The sequence below is a fragment of the Zosterops lateralis genome (genome assembly GCF_965231275.1).
Source record: "Zosterops lateralis genome assembly, chromosome: 11".
Lineage (NCBI taxonomy): Eukaryota > Metazoa > Chordata > Aves > Passeriformes > Zosteropidae > Zosterops > Zosterops lateralis.
Window position 1 is genome coordinate 4,678,945 of NC_139771.1, and position 24,611 is coordinate 4,703,555.

The 24,611-nt window shown below is 58.6% G+C and overlaps 1 protein-coding gene across 1 annotated transcript; it reads right to left on the reverse strand.

The window, feature by feature from the left end:
* Positions 1 to 110: 110 nt before the first annotated feature.
* LOC310913936 (semaphorin-3D-like) lies at positions 111 to 23,219 on the reverse strand (the record flags this gene model as incomplete). Its single annotated transcript, XM_083869787.1, has 18 exons — positions 23,121 to 23,219; positions 10,774 to 10,976; positions 5,923 to 6,083; positions 5,169 to 5,231; positions 4,826 to 4,945; positions 4,389 to 4,491; positions 4,155 to 4,283; positions 3,685 to 3,830; positions 3,341 to 3,455; positions 3,128 to 3,197; positions 2,626 to 2,770; positions 2,327 to 2,549; positions 2,120 to 2,208; positions 1,596 to 1,637; positions 1,181 to 1,338; positions 917 to 981; positions 607 to 737; positions 111 to 524 (listed from the first exon to the last, which is right to left on the reverse strand). The coding sequence occupies exons 2-18, from the start codon at positions 10,895 to 10,897 to the stop codon at positions 111 to 113; spliced, it is 2,298 nt and encodes a 765-aa protein (XP_083725913.1). The 5' UTR covers positions 10,898 to 10,976; positions 23,121 to 23,219.
* Positions 23,220 to 24,611: the final 1,392 nt, after the last annotated feature.

Here is a 24,611-nt window from a genome sequence, read left to right on the forward strand (position 1 = left end):
CGGTTCTGCATGGGAAGGCGAGAGGTGTCCCGGAGCTGGTGCCGACGTGCGAGCAGGGCCCAGGAGAGAGCGGGGAGGGAGCTGTGGGCAGCCCTGGCTCCCTCTGCCCCTCACAGGGGCTGCGGCTGCCTCCGCACCCGGCCGTTCCTGCTGTCCGGGGACGGGTGCTGCCACTTGTGCCAGGCTCGCTGCCGCTGGCGCTCCTGCAGCCGCAGGGCATTGCAATAGGCTTCCAGGCTGGTGCCCGGTGCCCCCAGCGCCCGCGGGAAGCCCTTGGAGCCCGGGAGCAGGTCAGTCCGGGGCCGGGGGCCGTGGTGGGTCCCTCCCGGCTCGATCTCCTTGCTCCGTTTGTACGGCGGCAGCTCCGTGGCCTCGTGTCTGATGAGGCGGAGGCTGTAGCGGGTCAGGGGCCGGGAGAAGGAGCGCTCCACCGCCTGGCACTCGTAGGTGCCCACGTCCTCCCTCGCCAGCTGGCGGATCAGCAGCCCTTGCTCCAGCACCAAGAAATGTCCGTTGTTCCTCACCTGGGGCAAAGACAGAGCTCGTGGGTCAGTCCCTGGGGATAAGGCCCGCCCCGCTCCTGGTCCCGGCCGCCCTGTCCCGTACCTCGCTCGGGGCTGTCTCCTGCCCGCGCCGCACCCGCCACCGGATCGTCACCTGCGGGGAGCGCGCCAGGCACTCGAGGAAGGTCGAGTTCTTCTCCACTCCAAAAACCACCTTCTCCACGGCAGCAGTCCCTGTGCGGGGGAGGGGGTGAGAACCCGGAGTGGGGGCTGTGTGACCCGAGGGAGGGAGGACAGCAGGGAGCCGCCAGTCCGCGGTGGGGGCGCTGGTTTCCCAGCGCGGCGCCTCCCGCCCTCCCGGGCCCGGCGCTCCCTGGGCACGGCCGGCTGTCCCTGCCGGAGCTGGTACTCACCCTCTGCCGTGTCCTGGCACTGGCTGAGCGGGTCAGCTTTCAGCACGTCCTGGCAGCGGGCACGCCTGCGGGAGAGCAGAGAGGGCTGTGGCTGTCCCACCCCAGGCTGCGGGACGCCTCTGTGGCAATGCCTCAAGAAGGAGGATCAGGAAAGGATGGGTAGCAGACAGGGGGTCTGGCTGATGGATGAAGCTCCGGGGCTGCCGCTTCCCTTTCCCTGCTCTGATCAGCATCACCTTGCAGGGCAATGCAGGGCACACTCACCTCTTCTCGGTGAGCAGGTGTGGGGCGCAGGCCTTGCTGTCCCAGGTGCAGTAGGGATCCCTGGCCAGGCAGCAGTCGGTGCAGGTTTTGCCGTAGAGCTCGCAGCGGTACAGGGAGAGCCGGAGCAGCCCGTGAGTGCTGCTCACAAACAGCTCCTGCTGCTCGGGCGAGCGGGACAGTGGCTGTCAGCACCGGGGCTGGCAGGGAACAGAGCCCCGCCCCGTGCTGGGGGGGACACACTGGGGGACAGTAAGGAGTGCGAGACAGAGCCTGCCACCCCCTTAACGCCCTGGCAGGATCCCATTCCCTAAACGTGCACCCCCTGGGGCCAAGGGACCCGGCAGAGTTGCTGGGACCAGCTGGCCTCTATCCGTGTCCCTGGACTGCTTTAGGGAGAAGCAGAAGGGACACTCACCCGCTTTGGTGATAACTTCATGTCCAGGATGGGAGAAGGTACCTGCAAGGGGAAACAAGAGGGTGCTGCAGCTATATTAGTCCCTCCTGGGCACCCCAGCCTACCAAGTAGGATTGTGCCCCCAGGGGTTACAGGATGCCAGGAGCCTGGGCCAAGTCCAGGGTCAAAGCTCTACCTACTCCACACAAGGAGCTGCTTGACGTGGGCAGCCCAGGACAGCTCTGCCCAGCAGCCCTGCGTTCAAACCTGGGCTCAGCCCTCTCATTTCAGTGTGGGCTCCAAAGTGCAACCCACATGCTGCCTCAGGGATCGGATGGCAAGCTGGAAGATGACTTGGCTCCAGTCCCACTGGCACTGCTCTGTGCTTTTCTGCTGCCCAGGGCAGGTGGGAGCCCCCAGCAGTGAGGTGAGAACCTCCCTGAGAGCGGCCAGTGACTTCCTGCAGAGCCTGCAGGGAGGGTGCCCCGGCCACGGGAGGCTGTGCGGTCCAACCACGTCACTTGAGCCCCCGCGGCTGCCTGTACCTTAGTGACGCTGATCTCCTCCAGGCTGATCACCTCGGGGCCGTGGCTCACCCCGCCGGCCAGGGCCACCTTCAGGACTTTGCCGTCATCTGTGAAGGCAGCGGGAGGAGGAGCCGTCAGGGTTGGGAGCCCCCGAACTGGCGGGACCAGAGGACACACAAGCTGCCCCGTGGTGGCAGCGCTCCCTGAGCGGGGGCGAGCTCCCACCTGTGCCGAGGAAGAGCACGTCGTACTCCCGGCTCTGCGCGTCCAGGCGGTGAACCAGCAGCCGCCGCAGCCGGTAGGGCACGTTGACCCGGACCAGCACGGGCTGCCCGCCCTGCGGGTACACGGGCTCCCACATCAGCTGGTGGCTGCGCATGAAGCTGATCAGCTCGTCGGGGAAGTCCTTGGTGGACTGCAGGAGGGGGTCGTACGTCTCACTGGGGCACTGTGCGACACAGAGGCTGCGTTAGGGCCAGACCAGCCTGTCCCGCTCCCACTCCAGCTGCTCCCCATTCCCTTACCGTGCCGGGGCGGGGGTAGGGAACACGGCCCTTGTATTCTACCCAGCGGTAGTCGAATCCTTCCTTGTGTGCGAAGGGGCCGCTGAAGGCGGCTCTCACGGCAGCCATGGAGTAGATGCAGACGGCAGAGCCACTGAAGACACCACTGTCGGGACGCACAAGGCTCTCAGGGTCTTGGCTGCTTCACGGGCATCAGTTGTATGCACACCCACCCCCTGAGCCAACGCTGTTCCCTGTCAGCCCTGGAGTCATGCACAGCACCCCGGCGGTGACAGGAATCCCTTTGACACAGCTGGCCCAGGCTGGGGATTACTGACTGTGCAGATGCCAAAACTGTGTTTTAACGATGTGCCGGTGAACCAGTAGCAGGGAAAGCAGGGAAAGCTGGCGGCCCTTCACTCAGCCAGCTGGGTGCTGGTCCTGCCCTTCTCCCCACAGAGCTCCCTGGGGAGCAGCGCTGGTTGGAATGTCCCACACAGGGACTGATGAGGGTCCTGCTCACCTGGAGACTGTGAAGAGCCCAAAGACAAGGGGGTTCTGGGGGTCCCGGGTGCGCAGGAGGAAAACATCCTCTGCAAAGAGAGGGGTAGAGGTTTGGCCCCCAGAGCTGGAGCACAGTCCTGAGGATGGAGATGGGCATCCCGGGGCTGTGCTGGAAGGAGCAGCCGTGGTGGAGCTGCATTGCCCCCGGCTGCAGAAAGGGCTGGGCACTCACCTAATTGGTCGAAGTGCGTCTCAGTGCCCTGAGGGCCGGGGATAGAGCACACCAGGCGGGCCTTCAGAAACGTACTCCAGCGGTTGATGAGGCTGCGCTTACCCCCAACATCGTTCTGCCAGGCACCAAGAGCCAGGATCAGTCCAGCCTCTCTGAGTCCACTCCACTGCTGTGCCCTCCTCACTCCCACAGAGGGAAACCCCCAGCCCTGAGCCTTCTGCCCTGTGGTAGGTGTGCAGTGACACCCCCACATTCCTCTGCTTGGGATGCTCCTTGGTCCAGAGCAGGTATAAGCCTACCTGGTGGGGACAACTGGCCAGAAGGTGCTGGCCTTGGCAACTGACCTTGCAGACCCTGGCCACCCTGGCGTGGACGTGCCGCCACTCCCACTGCCCGGCTTCCATGGCCGTCTCACGGAAGAAAATGTAGACTTTATCATCGTGGGGGTTGTAGGTATCGGGGATGGCGTAGGCGCCAACGAATGCAGGCTCTGCAGGGGGAAAGAGCAGCACAACATGGTCCTGTGCCCTGATCCCACCCTGTGGTACTGCCCTGAAAGCCCTTGGGAACAGTGTGAGGTGCTGAGGGGACACAGGGCCCATGGAGACCTGGCTACCCAGGAGGCAGAACACCATTCCCAGTGCTCAGGCTGTGCAACATGTGCTGGAGCATGGGTCTCACCAGGGGCTTCATCACTGTTTCCCCCCAACAAGGAGAGAGGGCCCAGACCAGAGCTCTGGCCCCAGGGCTCACCCCAGCCTCTCCCCAGCTAGAAGGAGAGGCCTCCACTCCCCACAGGTCCCCCTGCTCCTACCATGCAGCCAGTGGTCCTGGTTCTGCTCCGTGCGGATGTAGCTCTGCTCGGCCCCATGGACCCAGGTCCGGAAGAAGGCGGCGCTGCTGCCCATGAAGTCACTGGAGGTGCCTGAATACAGCTCCCCACCTGCAGGGTCGGGGGGTGTGGGTGGGAAACAGCACTTCCCAGCACAGATTATTCCCAGCACTCCCCCTCCCAACGGGATCCCCTCTGCTCCTCACTTGCTCTTACCGATGAGGAGTCCCGTGAATGGCTCGTGGGGGCTGTAGGGGCACCGTCCTCGCCCCGACTCCAAGGATTGGGTCACCAACTGCATGTGGGGAGCCCTGGCACCCTGGGAGAGCCAAGGGGGAGATGTCAGCCCTGAGGGAGCCTGGGAACAAGCTGGAACTTGGGGGAAAGGGTGGAAAGGAGGTTGGTGTGTCTGTGATGAGTGAGTTCCTCAAGGGGGATGTCAGAACCTGGTCCCATTCCCACCGGGACACCCTGACACTCCCAAGCCAGAGTTGCACTCTCCATGTGAATGCCATGGACTGCATCAGGCTGGCTGCCCTCCCGAGGCTCTGGGGCTCCCTCTCCCCCTGCTCCCAGGGAGAGGGGTCTCTTGGCACCTTCTGCCAAGGGGAATCCATATCCATAGGGATGTGTCTGTCCAGGGTGTCCCTCACCTTCCCCCTGGCTCCCAGCTGGATGAAGGCACAGACGGGCTGGTAGGAGCCGGTGCCGCAGGCGAACACGTGGCTCTGGTTGAAGGGCTGGAGGAGGCGGATGAAGTTGGCACACTCGGTCTGCACAGGGGAGATGTTTGTCAGGCCTGAGCTGTGGTGGCTGCTGGGGGTGTAGAGCCTGGCCAGGCCCTGTCCTAGCAGCTGTTCAGCTGGGCTCGGCTCTGGCTGGCTCCACAACGGCATTCCAGGCAGACTCCCAGGCTCCCCTTTGGGGTGATGGGGTTGTTTAATATCAGTGGTGAGCTGCCAAAGGCAACGGGTGGGGGCTGCCAGCCCTACTTACCTCCACATTCTTCCCTGCCAGCTGGCAGTGCTCCACCTGCTCCCTGGGGGCTGGCCAATAAATCTGAAACAAAAAGACCCTGCGGATGCAGCCCCTGATTCCGCCTGCCTCCTGTGGCACCAGTAGGAACAGGCTCAGCCAGCAGGTGCTGCCAGGCTCAGATGCACTGCAAGGACCTGGGGTTGCTCTGGCACAGGTCTGACACCCCCCTGAGCTCCCAGAGCCCAGTGGGCAGCCTGCCAGATCAACTCAGAGTGAACCTGTCATGGGGACAAAGCCTGGACATGCTGTGGCCCACCCAGGAGGTGGGCAGGCTCTCCTGGATCCCAGCCTGTGGGAACACCAGGCTGCAGCACCATAATGGGATTTTCTTTTGTTGGGCTCTGGCCGTACCCCCGGCCAGCAGGATATCTTGGGATGACGTTAGTGGACTCACTGCTGGAGCTCTTGAGGCAGCAGCAGGGACTAGGTGTGACAGCAGGGCTCTGGGCACTGCCTGAAGTCCACCCAGGTCACATCTCCTGGCCAGGCCACCCTGTTCCTCTGGCACCAGCCCTTCCCAGCAGGGCTCAGCTCCACCAGGGATGGGCTGACCCCACTGATTGAGACATCCCGGTGTAAATGTGTCCCCGGTGAGGTTAGAACAGCCCAGTTCAGAGTACATCCACACCCAGGCCCTGGCACTGGGACAAGGAGTGGTTCCCAGGGAGGAAGGGGCCAGCCTGGTCAGGGCCACCATCCTCCCCGCACTGACCTTCTCAGGCTCTCTGCTGGGATGGTCCAGGTGAAGAAGGAAGATATGGTTTTTTGCTCCCACCATCAGCCAGGCCCTGTCTTCATCCAACAAGAGGGCTTGGAATTCCATCCCATCCCCTAAGGCCAGCAGCAGGCGAGAGCTGTTGGATTTCAGCAGATCTGAGGAGCACAAACAAGGCGGGAGAAAGAGAAACCCATCCAGAGGCCCCATGCCTCCCTCTCTGGGACAGCTCTGGTTACCTATCCTTGCACCAAGGGTACACAATATTCCTGCCACTGCCTTGGCAAACCCCACCACCCTCAGTGCCCCTGAGCTCGTCACAGTGCTGAAGGAGAGTCACTCGTACAGAGAGCAGAACTGTGCTGAGCTTGCCCTGGCTGGGCTGGTTTGCAGGCACAGGGCAGGACAGAGGTTCAGCCCCAGTATCTTGGAGTGCTCAGCTTCCAGCCTGCCTTCCAGAGGAACTCCTAGAACCCCAAAGCCTCTGCACCCTGAAACCACGGGCAGAGGATGGAGCAGAGAGGTGACTCGCTTGCTGTAACTCCTGGAATGTTTTCCCAGGGCTTCATTCAGATCAAGAGAGTCTTCATACAAAAGGTCTTTGCTGTTTGCTGGGGCAAAGCATCCCTCAGAGGAAAGGCAGTATGGAAACAGCCAACACAAGTTGCTCTGAACACCCTCTGCACCCACCCCTAAGCCTCTGAGTCTGTGAAGTGGCTGCTGGGCTGCCCCACTCACAGAGTCAGGCAGGTGGATGGATGCACTGGGACTGACCCTTGGAAGGGAAGTCCCTGTCTGTGCCACTCCAACCCGGCACCCACATTTCCCACTCTGTGTCCTGAGGCGCAGCCTAAATCCAGCATTAGACTGGCTCAGGGAAAGATCCAAGGGTGCCACAGACCCAGCGCTCTCCTCTGGGAGTGAGACAGGACAGTGGAAAGGCTCTGCTGTTCTGGCTGCGGCTCCTCCCATGCAGCAGCCGGGGTGGCTCGCCTCGCCCTTCCGGCACAGTTGTGGCCATGTGGGTGTGTGAGGAGGACAATAAACTGTTGTGTCTTGGTTAAAACTCCGGAAACAACATCCCTGGGGCCAGTATTGGTCCGTGATGTGCCAGGTTCGGGGGATGTCTGTGGGGTGAGCATCCCCCAGTGCAGCCAGAGCGGCGGCTCCACCGACACCGGACAGCAGCAGCTGCCAGCCCCCAGCCCCTGCTCCCAGCGATCAAACCAGCATTGAGTCAGTCCTTGGAACTTCCACAAGTCAAAACACATCTCTTGCCTCTCTAGAAGTGACAGGACGTGGCTGGGGGTAGAGGGCTGGCTACTCTGGCAAGGCTGCTCCTGGCTTTGGTGTAGTGCCGGGTAATGAGCAAAAGTGGGGCCATGGGAGGAGGAGATGGAGATGGGTTGCCCTGGATGGGGACTGAATGGAGGCGGAATGTGGCTGGAAATTCAGGGAAACCTGTAAGGCTCAGGCTGAAAGTCTGCCCGAAATCACAGGGAGTGAAGCAGCGTGTCAGGAGCAGAGGGAAGGAGGTGACCAAGGGAAGCCCACGCTGGCCGGGCGGATGCGGGGCGATGGGAGCACCTGACGTGCGGCCCCAGGCGCAGGTGGGGTGGACGTGGGCACCGGCACGGCTCCTTCCCCAGGGAACCGGCTGACCCGGGAGGTTGTCTCACTTCCTTCCACTCCTTTTCCCGGGCAGAGGGGAAGCGAGGCAAGAGCCTGCGGGCTGGAGACACCACCGACATCCTCTGGCCCCTGCTGGGACAGGCAGTGTGCGAGTCCCTGCCCGGATCCAGCAGCCAGGCTGGCTCTCAGCTAGTGCTTCCACCTCCCCTGCTCCGGGGAGCTCCCGTTACAAATCCTCCTCTGCCAGCAGCAGCTCCAAGCCACATCAGCGAGATCCTGGCTCTCCTCCTGCTGCCACAAAAACTGCACAGCCTCACCGCACTCCCCACCATCCCTTCGGTGCCCAAGGGCTCTCCTCTGGGTGCCATAGATAGAGAGCAGAAAGCTTCCAAACCGTTTCCCACCAGCTGAATGGGATTAACAGCTGAATTCCTTCCCTTTCCTGCGGGCCATTGTCCCTGCTGGATCTCCAACAGGGTGCGGTGCCTGGTTCACTCTCCTGTGTCTGCCAACGCTCCCAGGACCGGCCTGATCCGGGGGAAATGTCAGGCAGGGCTCTGGGGAGGGGTGGGGGGTGGGAGGGCAAAGGCTCATCCGGTACATTAGTGTAATTAAGAGGGTATTTGGTATTGTATTAATGGGTACAAGACTGGTCCTAGTCAATGTCACTTGCTGGTCACTGTGTGACGTGCACCAGCCCTGTCTGAGGACAGGTCAGGCAGGGTGATGGCAGAGCCCTCCCTGCTGCCTCTGGCAGAATGTGGGAGAACCCTGGAAGGACTCAGTACCCTGCACTTGCACCCTCTGGCAGGATAATGACCAGGAGGGTCTGAGCCTGGCCCCACGGCTCTGCTCCCTCACCCAGGGACATTGAGTGCAAGGATCTAGACCCAGGGAGCACAAAACTCAGCTTCCTCTCACCCTCAGGTCATTGGATCCAAACCTGACACTGGAGACAGGGAACCAGGGGGGCTCTGCAGCGGCTGTGTCATGGCTGTGGGTGAGAAACATCGTCTCCTTTGTGTTCACTATCTCCCAAGGCCGCGGTGTTTGTCTCTATTGCTGAGACCACTCTAAGTGCCTTGTCCCATCCATCATCTCTGCCTGCCCCTCAGCCACACGTCCTCTGTGCGGGGCGACCCCAAACTTCCTGGGGTCACAGCCCGGCTGTGCCGGAGGGCTGCCCTCTCCCCTTCCCCCTCCCCAGGCACAGCAGCCCACGGAGGAGATTCCTGGAGCCCAGGGGAAGCTTGGGGCTAAATCGGGCTCTGGCCCCTCACTGCTCTTGGCTGATAAGCGACGTGCCAGGGCAGCCCTCGGTGTGATAAGCAGAGCCCCGTGACCTCCCCGTGCTCCGGAGCACTTGCTGTGTGGTGGTGGCCTCTGAGTCCCGCCTGGCTGCAGATCAAAGGCTGGCAGAGGACTCGTTTGCCAATCCTGGGATATTCCCGCAGGAGGAGCTGCCAGGCGGGCTGTGGTTTCGCTGCTGCACAGCCTGGAGAAGGGCTGGGGCTGACCCAGCCTGACCCCGCTGAGCCCAGCCTGCCCCTGTGTGCTATTATAATCCTCCTCCTCACCTCCTCGGCAGGGTGGGAGCCGCTGCTCTTGTTCCTGGCCCCGTGCCCTGTGCCCCATCCTTCCTGTGCTCTCCTGGCCCTCGCTGCTGTCATTTCCTTCCCTCGACCCTGTTTACTGACGTCTTCTGCCCCTCCCCACCGAGGGCTCTGCCTGCCACCCCCATGCTGGGATCTGAGCACAAGGCCGATCCCGTGGATGGTCTCTCAAAGGCCTCCTTTTATTTATTTTTTTTTCCTAAAGTTTTTTAAACCCAAACTTCTCAAGGCGTTGTGTCCTTGAACCCGCCCCGTCTGTCCATGAGTCACATCTCTTTGCCATTGTTCACTTCGTCCTTGAGCCCTCCTGATGCTGGGAGCTTCCTCTCCTGCCCCTGCCCAAGGTTTGAGGGCTGTTGGCATGTCTGACCCTGTGGGGCTTTGAAGGCAGCAGTCCCCTTTCTCTCCAGTTGCCCCAGCAGCCCCATCTGCCTCCTCTGGCTCCAAGGAAAGGCAGAGCTGAGCTGTTTCTGAGCTGGGCTATCAGCAAGGCCATCTCCTCACACACATATCCTGCATCCTTGGGAGGTGCAGCCCTCTCCAGCCACAAATGCGGGGCATCTTTCACAGGGACATCCGTATCCCTGCCTGGAGAGCGGCTTCTCAGGGCAATGGAGTGGGTCAGGAGCATGGCCCTGGAGCCTGGAGTGCCCTGCCCATGGGAAAGCTGTTCTGCCCTCTCTCAGGTGTGGAGAGGACTGGTCCAGCCCTCACCACAGTCACATCCAGGGCAGCACTGGGGATGTGCTGAGCTGCCATCCTCCAAAGAAATTTGCTCTTTTTCACGTAGGAGAAACTGAAAGCAGCTCGATTGGTCACATCCACGCTACAGATTCAAGGCAGGGTGAGAAACTGCCAGGCTGGCAGGGTTCTGTTCCAGCTGCTCAGGCCATTCCCCCGTAGACTTTCTCTAGGTATTCTCTTTGACACTTCTCTGGGCTTTGTTTTGTGCTACCTGTCAGTCTGCCCTTGCTGCATCTTCTGCTCACCAAAATAGTCCCCCCCTCTGCATGGGGCTTGAGAGGAGCAAACTGCCTCCCCTCAAGAACTCATCATGTAAACAGAGAGACAGCTGCAGGAGGGAAGGGAGAAGTGGAGCAGGGAGATCATCTGCACTGGGAGTTGGTCTCCAGTGGAGAGGACGAGGATCAAAAGCAGAGAGGCTGAGCTGGGGTGAGATTGTGCTGGTGAGAGGCAGAGAAGAGGCTGGTGAGACTCTCCTGGGGCTCAGTGTCCCTGTGAGCTGAAGGCAGGGAACATTCCCCAGGGATACCCAGTTCATCCCCAGCCCAGGACACACCGAGAGTGTTAGTCTGAGAAGAAGATCATATCCCCTCTACTCCCAGTATTCTGCTGGATCAGGGCAGGGCATTCTCTGTTCAGACTCCTTTTCCTATGGCAGCAGCACTGGCACAGCATTCTCAGGGACTGTGCTTGAAGCTGCACCCCTGAAACATCCTGGGGGCCCAGAGTGTGGAGAGTACAGCCACGACCACAGGGCTGCCTGTGCCCCCAAGCCCTGAGCACCCTTCTTCTCCCTGCAGGATGCTCTTTGCCCTCTCAGCCCTCCCAGGCAAGGTGCGAACCCCGAGGAACCCCTTACCTTTGTAGGTGAGGCGAAGGCGTGGGGCATGCTGCTTCCATGCCCTGCTGCTGCCCAGCTGCTGCAGGAGGAGGCAGAGCAGGAGTGTGATGAGGGGCAGGCAGTGGCCAGGTGCAGCCCACATGCTGACACAGGACAGTGGCAGGCTCTGCTCGCCCTCACAGCACCATGGTCCAGCACCAAGATGTCACCACCAACACCAGCTGCAAGCAGAGAAGGGGGAAGGCTGCAGCTGTGCTCTCTGAACCAGTGTGGGCACTGGGAATGGGAAAGCAGCTGTGCCTGGGACACCCTCTGACCTTTCACCCCCCTGGGAGCTCCAGCACATTCCTTGTCCAGGGATTTGACAGGTAAGCTATTCCAGCCTGCCATGGGGAGGTGTGCAGGGTGATGCCAGCATGCCCACATCGTGTGGTACCTGGGAGCACTGGGATTTGGGCATCCTGGAGGTGACTGACATGAGGGCAGTGGTACAGCCTCCAATGGGCTCTGAGAGCTTGGGCATCCTCTGGTCAGTATCTGCTCAGACCCCAGTGCTTGGCAGAGCCTGGTGAAGGATCCCTAATATTCATCTGTTCTCAGCTTGGGGTTAAATCTCATCCCTTCCTCTGGAAGGGGAATTGATATTTTGAAGCACCATCCATAAATGGCATTTTTGTGATCCCCCCCAATATCACCTGTGGATTTGTGTGTGCATGACACATCTCTGGCTGGGATCTCTGCAAATTCCTGGTCACCACAGAGCTCCCTGAGGCCACCAGCATCCTCTGGCTCCAGGGTGCTCTGGATTGGGAGGGTTCTTTAACATATACCCCTCTTTGGAGGTGTATAGGGATTCACAGCCTTGCACTGCAGCCCCCACAGCCCCTCCCAGGAGCAGGCCTTGCCTGCCAGTTCTAACCAGTTAATCCAGGCTACTTAGATGCTTTTTCTCCACTTAATAAAAAACCTGCTCCCTACATGGCAGCTCTGACTAACTCCCCCTCTTGCTGCGTATTAACTTCTTCCAGTCTCATGACTGAAAGATTTAAAATGAGCTTTTTGGCTCATCCCTGGCCAGAGGCTCTTGGCACAAGGAGCAGGGGATTCCTGCCATCCCAGGGATGGGCTGTGGGAGGGATGGTGAAGCCAAGTCTTTCCAACTGCCTTGCACAAGGAGTGCTCAGCTCTGCCTAGGGAGGAGATTTTGGGCTGCTGGAGTTGGGCTTCCTCTCTCTCCAAGCAGCAAACTGTGGTTGGGCTGCGGTGCAGCCCCCAGCTGGGGTGTAGCTCCTTTCTTGCCCCTTCCCTGGCTTCACTACTGCCTGGATCTCCCTCTGGTCAGCACAACCTGCTGCTGCTCCAGGTCCTTCTCCTGTACTAGGAGACCTGGCACCACCCTGGGACACGGATGTGACCTCAGGGTGGTGGCTGTGCTGTGCTCTGTCTCTCTCCACCCAGCCAGCCCTTCCTGGGCACTTTTCCACATGTCAACCATTGCCTGGGGAGAGTAAAAGCATGATGGCTTTAGCCAGGTACAAACTGCTCCTGGAATGTGAAGAGGTGGGGTTCTCTGTTAGGAACCCATCAGCCACATGGGGATTCACAGTGCTGCCCTTGCTCCCACAAACACCTCCCCAGCAGGCAGCAATGACAAGCTGCATCTCAGCTCTTCCTTTGCCCAGCACCTGCAGTGCTCTCCCAGAGCTGTCCTGTGATCTCACAGTCATGCCCTGAGCGAGCACTCCTGTTCCGAGGGGTCAGCACAAGGACAGGGCTTGGATTTGACAGGGATTTTCTTCTTTTCCTTTGCCAAAGTGTGTTGTGTTGCTGCAGGACTTGGGAAAATGCTGTTCTCTAATTGAAGGTTTCTATAAATGGAGCCAGGTCTGTGCTAGGCTGAACTTTGGGCTAAGGCAGACTTGGAGGAACCTTTCATGACCCAGGGGATGCCAGGGCAGGCTGGGATTCTGCAGATGGCAGGGAGGGCACTGCTGCTGCCTCAGGACACGTTCACACAGAGTGAACTTTAGGGACAGACATGCACTCCTGTGCACAGCTCAGTTTTACCAGTGCTCCATCTCCTGCCCTGGAAAGGCAGGTCTGATGGCAGCAGGAGCCACAGACATGCCCAGGAGGATCCCAGAGTTCTGGCAGAGCTGGGCACAGGCATAGGAAAGTGAAAGTTTAACAGCAGATAAGGAAAGAAAAAACCTACCAGCAGATAACCTCCAGTAAAAAACTGTGTGACTTCCAGTTTACTGGAAAGGATTACTTCCCATGGGTGCAATCCTTTCATGAATATTTAGGGGCTCCCTCCCGTCGTGCCCAGGCAGTGGTGAGGCACATCCACCTCCTGACACCCAGCTGAAATCCTATCAGAGCTCCTTGAGCCCCCTGTGCCCACAGCCCCTGGCACAAGGACATCCCTGGCTGTGCCAGTCACCTCGGGCACAGGGGGAACGGATCTGCTGGAGGTGAGGAGCTCGGCAGAGTTTACACAGAGAGGGGAGCTCGGGTGCCTGGTGGATGGAAACAAGCTGGGAATGCTGAATCCAGGGTTAAATTAAACACTCCCGACAGCTTTAAATAATCAACTGTCCAGGGCTGCAACTCTTTCCATCCCAGTTTGGGGAGGGAAGAGCTGATGAGGGTGGGCTGCCTAGAGAAGGGGAGGCTGAGGGTTAACATTTCATACTCCAGGCACCACAGGATCCACAGGGGAGGACTTGGGGGATGACAGCCTTGTTCTGGGGTGCTGGCAGTCACCAGGAGTGCCAGGCATAGGTGGCACAGGAGGTGACAGTGCTAGGCTGAGTCTGCCAGCAGTCCACCAGGTGCCCTGGTCACAGGGGCTTCCATGTGCTCTCCCTCCCTCCCTCCCCTTCTACTGGAGATCTGCAGAAGTGACAGAATCACAGGATGGTTTGAGTTGGAAGGGACCCTAAAGATCATTTTGTTCCAGATGATCACAGGCAGCAATGCCACCCCCTGGGTCAGGTTGCTGAGAGTCTCTCCAACCTGGCTGTGAACACCTCCAGGAATGGGCCATCCACCACTTCTCTGGGCAGCCTGTGCCAGGGCCTCTCCACCTCCACAGTGAGGAATTTTTCTTAACATCTAATCTAAATCTCTCTTCTTTTAGTTGAAAACCATTTCCCCCTTGTCCTATCTGGCCGTGTAGAAAGTCACTCTCCCTGATTTTTATAAGCTCCCTTTAATACTGTAAGGCTGAATTGAGTTCTTCACAGAAGAGCCCAGCAGGTCTGAGGTTCTGGGCTGTTACACAAAATCCCCTGGAAAGCCTTGCCAGAGAGTGAACAGCCCAGAGAAAAGACCCTTCTGTTTGAGACGTGGGTGCAGGAGGGAATCATTTATCCACGAAAGCACCAACTCCCTACTGACAACTCCTTTGTGTTGCAACGCCGTGAATAGTTTAAACCAGCCCGAATTTCAGAGGGGGAAGGGCCCTGGCAGCGGGTTCATCAGGCTATCGATGATGTCTGAGAGGCGGCACGGAGAGCAGCGGCCGTGCCGCGTGTGCCGCGCTGGTCTCACAGCCCCGATTGTGTCCCGGGTAATCCCCACGCCCGCTGACAGCCCGCCGCCTTCTCCAGTTACAGCGCAGCGCCCGCGGGGGGGAAACGCTGCTCCCCAACAGCTGGGGGACCTCACGGGAGAGGAGCGAGGGGAGGAGAGGTGCTGCACCCCTTGTCAGCATCCATCCCTAGGGATCATCCCCGCCGGGGGACAGAAGCCCTGGGCTAGAGCTCGCAGTGAGAGGCGGGAGCCTCACGGAGCCAAGACCCCCATCGTGGGGCTGGTGCCTCCCAAGCACCCAAGCACCCAAGCCCTGGTTCCCAGACCTGAGCCCCACGCTTCTGAGGCTGTCCCGCCTCTCCCAGCACAAGCTCTGGGGTGGGGTGGTTCCCTCTCTGCCACTTTTGGGAGCTGGGACAAAGGAGTCACACCCCGGCCAGGAAACTGAGGGGCGAAGGCAGGGCGGGGGGCGCAGCGGACTCGGGGCAGGTGCCCGCCCTGCACACACCTCTGCGGGGTGCCCGCCCTGCACACACCTCGCACACACCTCTGCGGGGTGCCCGGCCCGCACACACCTCTGCGGGGTGCCCGGCCCCGCACACGCCTCTGCGGGGTGCCCGGCCTGCACACACCTCTGCGGGGTGCCCGCCCTGCACACACCTCTGCGGGGTGCCCGCCCTGCACACACCTCTGCGGGGTGCCCGGCCCGCACACACCTCTGCGGGGTGCCCGGCCTGCACACACCTCTGCGGGGTGCCCGGCCTGCACACACCTCTGCGGGGTGCCCGGCCTGCACACACCTCTGCGGGGTGCCGGCCCCGCACACACCTCGCACACACCTCTGCGGGGTGCCGGCCCTGCACACACCTCTGCGGGGTGCCCGCCCTGCACACACCTCTGCGGGGTGCCGGCCCTGCACACACCTCTGCGGGGTGCCCGCCCTGCACACACCTCTGCGGGGTGCCCGCCCTGCACACACCTCTGCGGGGTGCCGGCCCTGCACACACCTCTGCGGGGTGCCCGCCCCGCACACACCTCTGCGGGGTGCCCAGCCCGCACACGCCTCTGCGGGGTGCCCGGCCCCGCACACACCTCTGCGGGGTGCCCGCCCTGCACACACCTCTGCGGGGTGCCCAGCCCGCACACGCCTCTGCGGGGTGCCCAGCCCGCACACACCTCTGCGGGGTGCCCGCCCCGCACACGCCTCTGCGGGGTGCCCGCCCCGTGCTCCGTGCCCTGGGAATGTGGAGCCTCGTGTGAGGGGAGCGTGCACAGCCCGAGCTGCTGGCCCCGAGCCCTGGCGAGCCCCCCCTGCTCGCAGCTGTCCCTCGTCCTAAATCACCGCCTGCCCCTCCCTGCTCGGCCCGGGGCTGCGGTTGTCCCTCTCCATCCCGTGTGGATGATGGATACCCCGGCAGCTGCAGGGAGAGGCAGCTGTCGACTTTCTCCAGGGGAAGGACAAAGGCGCAAGGGTGAGCCCTCCCTGCCTTCCCGCTGAGCTGCCCGGCTGGGGCAGAGCCAATCCTTGAGGGAGCCTGCGGTGCTGAGTGATTTGTGGCAGGAGGACGTGATGGTCCTGCTCCATGGCACCAAAGCTGGGACAGCAAAACCGAGTGCCAGAGCTTGGGTGGCACTGGGGGACCACAGTGTGCCCTGTGATGTGTCGGGGTCTCAGAGACACCTTCAGTAGCGAGGTCACACGTGCCCACACAGATCTGCAGAAATCAAGGGGAGCAGATTTTTGGAGGGGTTGGATGAAGGGATTGTTGGGCAGCAGCAGAAGGCTGAGGCTGCTCCAGGTGTCTCTGCCATCACACAGCCAGGGGCCAGCAGGATCCTGTCCAGCAGGGACATCTCCCCCACTGCAGCCTCCAGAGATACAAGTCCCCTGGCTGCAGTTAGCCCCAGACCACCCTTCCTTGCCAGACAACTCTGCTGAGTGTGCCAAGCACCACGGGTGGGAATGAAAGTGCCCAGCTGCCACTGGCACATTGCAGAGCCTTGGGATGTCACCCCTGCCAGGAATGGGGTTTCCTCACCCAGGGGTGCTGGGTGACAATGGCAAAGGGGCAGGGACAGCCCTGGGATCTGGGTGTTATCAGAGGGACCTTGCTGCCTGTGGTGGCACCTCAGAGCAAGAGCACAGCGTTTCCTCTGACAGTGTTTGTCTCCCTGGAGTTACAGTAGCTCCAGGCACGCTTCAGCTGGGACCACATCCTCTGAAAGCAAATGGGGAATTGCCAAGCCTGAGGCTGGCCAGAGTATTAATAACTCTTTATGAAGGGATAAGGAGCTGGCTTCCCTTAACATCCTGCTAATCCCTTTCTTGAGAGGCTGCTGGCTCAGTCCCTACCCTTCCCTTGCCATTGAGAGGTGAAGCCTGTCTTGGCCCGGCTCTTGGGCATGTGGCTCTTGGGCAAGCCCAGCAGTGGGCTTGTCTCAGGGCACAGTGACAGGCACAGTGAAGGGCTGGATCAGCCCCTGCTTTCAGCCCCTGCAGGACTTCTAGGGATTCCTGAATGTGCTGCTGGAATGGGACCCCCACTGTTCCTCTTCCTAATTCACCCCAAGGGCATCCAGCCTCAGGGAGCAGTTAGTCCAGTGTGCAGGGAAAGCTGAATGGAGACACAGCATTTGTTGCACCTTGCAGGTCTGCTCTCACCTAAAATGCTGCCAGAGCACAGGCAGCTTCCAGCACAGAGCACTGCCACGGTCCTGTTGCCCACCTCAGGGCTTTTGGAATGGCCAAACCACACTGGGACACCAGTGGGAAATGGCAAATCCATAGAGGATTGGGTTCCTCTATGGACAAAGCAGAGGTGGGACAAGTGTGGGTTAACTTGGTGTATTAAACTCTGGGCTGACTTGGCATACTAAATTCCCAATTTGCCTTCTAGTGCAATTGAGAAGCTTAAATTTCTTCACAGAATAACATAATTGTTGGGGTTGGAAGGGACCTCTGGAGATCATCCAGTACACCCCCTGGGTCAAGGCAGGGTCACCTGGACCAGGTTACACAGTCTAGGTGGGTTTGGAAGGTCTCCAGAGAGGGAAACTCCACAACTTGGAGAGCTGTTCCAGTACTCCACTACCCTCAATGTAAAGAAGTTTTTTTTCATGTTGAGGTGAAACTTCCTGTGTTTTGCTGCGTGACCATTACTCCTCATCCTGTTGCTGAGCACCACTGAAGAGAGTCTGGCACCATCCTCTTGGCACCCACCTTTGAGATATTTATATGCAGTAATGAGATTCCCTCTCAGTCTCCTCTAGACTAAACAGGCCCAACTCCTGCAGTCTCTCCTCAGAAGAGACACTTCATTATTGGAGGGGGCTTGCCATGCTTTAATGCTGTGTTAAAGTAGCCAAATAAGGCAGAGAAGAGGCTGTGTACTGCCTGCTGAGCTTCCAGGCCAGGTCCCCAAAGCCTTGGGGGTCCCCAGAGGCAGCACTGAATTCCTCAGAGCCATTTGTACTCCAGTGCTGAAACCCACTCTTGTCACCTGTCTGCCACATGGCCTGACACTCAGCACAGCCCTGAGGAGACTCCCCGCCCCACAGAGGAGCTGTTCTCTGGGCTTTGGATTTTCCAGGCTCAGCCTGGGTGAGTCCCACATGTGCTAAAACCTGGCAGGGGCTCCAAGGCCAGGAATCAGCATGGACTGCAGCCAGGGGCAGGTTTGCCCATGCTCCTTGCCATGGGCTGGCTGTAAATCCTCTGCTGGGAGGAGGAGGACTGACTGGGTTTTCAATACAGAGCTCTCCAGCCCTGGGTCACCAGCTGGAGCCCAGTGTCACACGCTGCTCTGGAAAAGAGGTGCTGGGTTTGGCTGGGGTCTTGGTGCGATCCTGCAAAGAATTCCTGCACAGACTCAAGGGTTGGAAGGGACAGCTCCATTCCCAGGAGTGCCTTCAGAGACAGCTAGCCCTGGGAGAATAATTCCTGTTCCCTGGGCAGGTTGCAGCCTTTCCCAGCACACCCAAGACAGCACTGATTGCTTCTCGAGGTGTAGGAGATACTGGGGTACATAGGACAGAGGGTACTGTGGCTTTAATTAGCATGGTCAGTTTGACAACCAAGATGCCTTGGCAAGAACAAACAGAGCTTTGAAGGTTACAAGAAGATTGGATCAAGACTGGCAATAGGAAAAAAGGACTGGATGAACTTCTGCAAGCAAGAGATGTAAAATGTGTGAGTTTGTGTGATGTTTAACCTAACCATTGTAGTAAAAAAATTATTACCCTTCCTAGAATGGTATATAAGCATTTGGAAATCACAGTAGAAAACGAATTCTGATCACCAGCCAGTCTTCCCATCTCTCTCTCAGTCCTCAATACTGAAGATGCCAAAGCTTTCTGCAGCAAACACTCAGGATCTGCAACACTGATTTTCCTCATTCATGTTGGGATTATTGCTTCCCACCTCCAAACCTACTGGACAGGGATGTTCAGCGCCTCTCAGAGAGCTTTTAGCTTTGGCACATCTCCAGGCAGGAGCTGCCCGTGAAACACCTGCTCTGCTGCTCAGTGACCCGGCCCTTGAGCCACTTCAGCACTGCGGGCCGCACTCCCGGGGCCGCTGGCTGTCCCAGCTGGGGCCACCCGCCTCCCCTGACACTTGAAAGCTCTGCAGTGTTTTCTTTTCATCAGCGGGAGCCTCGCTCCCGGCGCTCCCGGCCGCTGCGCTAATTGGAACAGGCTGGGCAGGCGTGGGGGCTCCGCCGGAGAAAGTATTTTAACGAGGATGGAAGGTGCCTGACCTGTTATCTGCTTCTTCTCAGAGCCTCTTGGCTGGGCTCCTGGGGAATTACAGCCTGGATGGGCGGGTAAGGCCCTGGCCCTGCAGAGCACCGCGCTCCGGCCCCTCCGGACGGGCTGTCCCGGGGATGGGGACGGGCTCTGCCGGGCTCCCGGGGCATCGCAGCCCTGCTCCTGCTCCTGCCCGCTCCAGCAGCTCGGCAGCGGCCTGGGGAGCCGCCTGCACCAAGGCTGCAGCTTCTGTAGCGGGTGTTTCCCAGGATCAATGGGCAGCGGGGACGCCGCCCCAGCCGGCTGCTCGGTCACTCTTCCCGGGAGCTCCGGGCTGTGGCAGGGCGGGCGCTGGGCAGGTCACAGCGCGGGTGTGGGGGAACCAGGGCAGGAGCAATAGGATGCTCCAAAGCACACGGCTCCCCTGCTTTCTGTCATTTCCCTGCCCTGCAAACACTGGGAGAAGCCAGCCCGGAGCATGGACACAAGTGGGGCTACCCCCTCCCAGCACGGCTCCTGTGCCAGTATCTCCAGAGGTCAGAAGCACCACGTCCCACGTCCTCCTGCCCACTCCTACCTCATGTGGAGGCCTCTCTGCCCCCATGGACTCATCTGCACAGGGTTCCACCATGGAAGGTCACTGTGGCTGTCATTGCTCTCGTGTGGAGCTGAGGTACAGCTGGACTAAGTGACCTGCTCACGGCCAATGGGGAGCACAGCAGGGCAGGGATTGACCCCAAGTGTCTCATCTTCCCCCAAAGAGCAGCTCATCCTCCCAGAGCACAGAGCAGCTCGGCACTGAGCCCGACTCCATGCATGTGGCTTCAGCACATGGTGGCAGATCTGTAACCGTGTCTCCACCCATCCGTGTGGGAAGGCCAGCTCTCCCCTCAGAGGACAAGCAAGGGACAGATTGAAACTGAAAGCCCTTGATTTCCTTTTCACACTGCAAAGAGCTCAGGCCAAGTTAGCTGACATCAGTGGTCTCCTCCTAGAAAAGGGGGAAATAAATCTGGACCCGATGGTGGGAGAAGCAGGGGAGTTCCTGCTCAAAATAAATGGCAGCTCGCCAGCACACGAGAGCAGAACAATAACCCCACATGGCTGAGTGCTTGTGAATGGTGTCGTTCCAGGGAAAGCAGATCCTGATCAGGCTCCCAAGTCAACAGGGGCTGATGCTAGGAAAAATTGTGCTCCATGCCATGTCATGCATGGTGGAGAGGGGTTGTGCTGGTCTGGACACACGTATGGCATGTCTGCAGGTACAGTGGAGCAGCAGGGAGATCAGGAATGGCTGAGCATGGAGGTGGCAGAGCCCAAATATCCTATAGTGACTACACTGGGGAATAATGAAGGCTTATCTCTGCCAGGAGTGTAGAGTGCTCCCTTTTGGGTACCACAGAATGTCTGTCAGTCACAGCATCTACCTGCGAGGAGACGCTGGGGGTTTATGGCTGTGATTTGAGATAATCTAGTCTTTAGGGAAGGAATGATTAGGTGCCCTGTACTGTGAGCCCAGCCCTGTCACTTACACAAGTCATTTCACCATCCTGTCCTTCAGTTTCCCCAGGTAAAAAGAGCTGGAGAAGGGACAGCAGCTCCTGTGAGCAGGGCAGGAGCAGGGAGGCTTCGGGTGTCTTGCAAGGACCAGAGGGGACCAAAAAGGGAGAGCCAGTCCAGGGCAGGTAACACTGTTTTCATCCTCTCTCCCCATTCCCACTCCCCTCTTTGCTCCCTGCTCCAAGCAGTGGGGAGCAAGATCCCCTGATCTGACCTCCAAATGGGGAGCACCTCAAAAAGGACAGGTGAGGCTGGGTGTGCCCCTTATGCCCCATCCAAAATCCATTCCTGGCTGCCCCCCGGGCTGATTGATCTCTGTGTCTCTGCAGGTTTGTAACCATGTCAGGGAGTGCCTGTAAGGATCTAATTGCCCTGTGCTCTCTGAACCACCTCTTGCTGTAATCCCAGACAGAGTGGGGAGAGACAAGGCTTGGAGGAAGAGGCAGCTCCAAGAGTCTGGGAGCCAAAATTTACAATAAATCTTCATGCTTGCTGTAAACAGCCCCTGAGAGGGTGTCACAGGAGCACGGCAGAGAGCGAGGCAGCAGAACTCCCATCTGGAACCTCTGCCAGCCCTGCTGGCTCATGCTGGGTTTGGCAAAGAGCAAGACCTGCCAAGGACCCCAGACTTGGCTCCAGCTCCCTGTCCTGGAGCTGGATGCTGCTGCTGGCAGCACCACAGCCTGGGCATCACCTCTTGTCCAACCAGATGAGACGGCTCAGACTGTGGCAGCAGCTCTCCAGCCTCTGTGCACAGGCATGATGGTATTTGGGAGAACATCTCACATCCTTGGGGGTTTCCTGTTTAATTCTCAACCTAAGGAACTGCAGCAAATGATCCCTGTTTTACATGCTTGTGGAATTCAGTGAGATTAGATTAGGGGCAAATTCTTCCCATATTTCTTATAGGGCTGATATCTCTGCCCTGGCTTTCAGATTGACTTCCCCATCCCCAGCTCATTAATCACTGGGGTGTTTGTGTCTCTGTCATTTTCAATACCGTTAACTCAGCAGGAGCAATCTATCTGTTCCAGCAGCCCATCGTGTCAAGCCAGTGACCCGTCAGGGCTGCCTGACCCCCTCCCTTTGAAGACTGAGCAGGGAGTGGCCAGCAGAAGGCTGGGACACGCTCCACTTGGTGAAGAGGAAGCTCCCCATGGCTTGTGCTGGGGCGCGTGGCTGGAATGTGTGAGGGACAGCCACAGTTCTGGGACCAGACTCTGCAGCACTTCCCCCCTTGCTTTGGGCTGCCGAAAAAAATTGCTGCTTTCCAGTTTAGCAGTATTTTCCTGACAATGTTCAGCAGCTGGATCAATGCAGTGGTTCTGTAAGGGCAATAAACTTCTTAACTGAAGGCAGGCTCACTGGAGCTGATTTCCAGTGAGCAACGCATCCCATGGCCTGGCTGCCTCCTAGGGCTGCCCCACACTCAAGCTGTGATTCATGCCAAGGGTGCTCTAATTCCAAGGACAGAAAGAAAGAAATAACCCTCTCTGTCTTAATTTAAGTTCTTTAGGTGTTTTGTTATTTGTTTCTGGACATAAACAACCGTTCAACCTTCTTCCTCCCTCACCCCAAAACACCCACCCATCATTCTCAGGACACTCAGGCTCCCAACTTCCAGCCATCCATACCCAAGATCTGTGATGCTTCCAAGCAGAAGGATCATTAGTTAAGGAACTCTTTTGGAGAGCACTCAGCATTTCTCAGGCTCTGTTTCTTTTCTGCCTGCTGTATCATTTGACCTGAGTTTCTGAGAGCTGAGGCATTGCAGAGGGGGTTGAAGAAACACAGTTTCCCTGTCCCAACAGATTTTGTAAAGCCCAAGGAGAAGACAATTCTCTCACTGATCAGGGAGGCTGTTATTTTTTTCTCCTTGGATCAAGAATGTCACAATTGTTTTGGAGGCAAATGATTGATTTTTATCTGGTGAGGAAAGAGAAATCTGACAAAGTTATCTCTGAGCAATAGCAAAGCCCCTGGTACGGGCTAGTGAAAACTATCCCAGTGTGGGTTTTTTGGCTGTTAAACCTCAGCAGCAAAGCAGAGCATTGAAGCTGAGAAATCCTAGAAAAACCAGCTCTGGAAGCAGCTTCAGCATAGTTAAAAAAGCACAAAACCTCCTGGGACCCGAGTTACAGCATCAAAAGATACAACACAAACGTAGAAGATAGTGCCAGGGGATTGGAAAAAAGTAATCTTTAGGGTCCCTTCCAACTCAACCCATTCCATGATTGTGTAAAGATTAGTAGAACTTTTCACGGCATGCCGGGGCAAACAGAGGGCAGAGTGAGCTCTGCTCTCTCTACAGGGGCTGGGGCAAGACCCGTCACCCGTGAGTTACTCTGCACGAAGCTGTAAAACATAACGGAGCTGACAGTGAAAGCTGATGAACTCAGGAGTGATTTACCCCGGCTCAGCCTCCCGGGCCGAGCTGCTCGCACCGGGAATGCTGCCCCAGCCGGCTCCCACCAAAGCCCGGAGCAGCCCGGGGACAATTAAACCCATCGCTCATTACTCACCGGCCAGCGGGGTCCCGGCGGCGATGCCCACCCAGCCCAGCGGCTCCAGTGTCTTCTCCCAGCGAAGCCAGAGCACCTGGAGGCTGCAGGCGGCAGGAGGAGCCGGAGGTGGGGAGGACAGCCGGGGGCAGCCCCTCATTCCGGCTGCGGGAATCCTCTGTCGGGTCCGTCCCCTCCGTGCGCACACCGCAATTGCCATCTAGCGGTGTGGGATTGCTGCGGCCGGAGCTGCCCGCCTTCCTTGGAGCCACGGGGAAATATTCGTCTTCTCTCTCCCGGGAAGTTCCGTCTCTGCAGCTCGAGGCCCCCCTCATGGAGGAGGATAGGAAAGCACAGGACGCAGCGCTCCTGTCGGGGACTGGGAAGACAAAGGGCAGAGAGGTGGCCGGGAGAGGCTCGTGGACACAGGATTAGAAAGGAGAGCTCTGCTCCGTGAGCAGCTCCAGTGAAATGTGATGGAAAGGCAAATCTGTCATCATAGAGGCTCCAATGCACAAGCACAGGGCAGCAGGAGCAGACACAGATAGCCAAGGACCTGATGTATTAACTGTATATTTCCCCTTGAATCCTGCGTTCAGTTTTGGGCCCCTCACTACAAGAGGTGCTGGAGAATGTCCAGAGAAAGGCCATGGAGCTGGGAGCACAGTGTGATGAGAAGGGATTGAGGGAACGGGGGCGGGGCTCAGCCTGGAGAAAAGGGGGTACGAGAAGTCCTTATTGCTCTCTACAACTCCCTGGCAGCAGGTAAGAGCTGGGGGGGAGGGGTCAAGCCTCTTCCCCCAGGCAACAAATGTGTTGTGGTTTAATCAGAGCAAGAGGACAGAACAAGAGGAAATGGCCTCAAGATTTGCCAGAGAAGGTTTATATGGGATATTATGAAAAATTTCTTCCCTGAAAGGATTGTCAGGCATTGAAACAGGCTCTTCACAGAAGTGGTGGAGTCACCATCCCTGGAGGGATTTAAAAATCATGTAGAAGTGGCATTTGGGGACATGCTTGAGTGGTGGGCTTGGCTCTGTTAACAGCTGGGCTCAGTGATCTTAGGGGTCTTTTCCAATCTAAATGATTCTGTGATTTACAAGGTGTTTTTTAGCTCCAGACAGGCTCTGGGCTGATCCTGCAGCCTGAACGCCCATCAGTGGCTGGGGAGCATGAGGTGCATTCCTGGAGCATATTGGATTTGGTTTCATCTGAAAGGAATCTGGTTGATACTGGCCCAAGCCAGACCTCTCCTGAGCTGCTCCAGGACACAATCCAAAAGTGGAGGAAGTTGTGAGATGGATTTCAGAAGTGCACCCCAGAGCCAAATTAATAGATCAGGCACACCCCAACAGAACTTTGGGGAAAAGGGACTTTCCTGTCTTTGCAGGAGAGTTCTTGGCCCCTCTCCTATGCCCCAGCAATAGAAGGACCCAAGGGAATTATCTAAGACCCTACTGGGGCCCTGAGGACACTAAGTGCCTTCAGGTGAGCCCCCATCCACCCATCTGC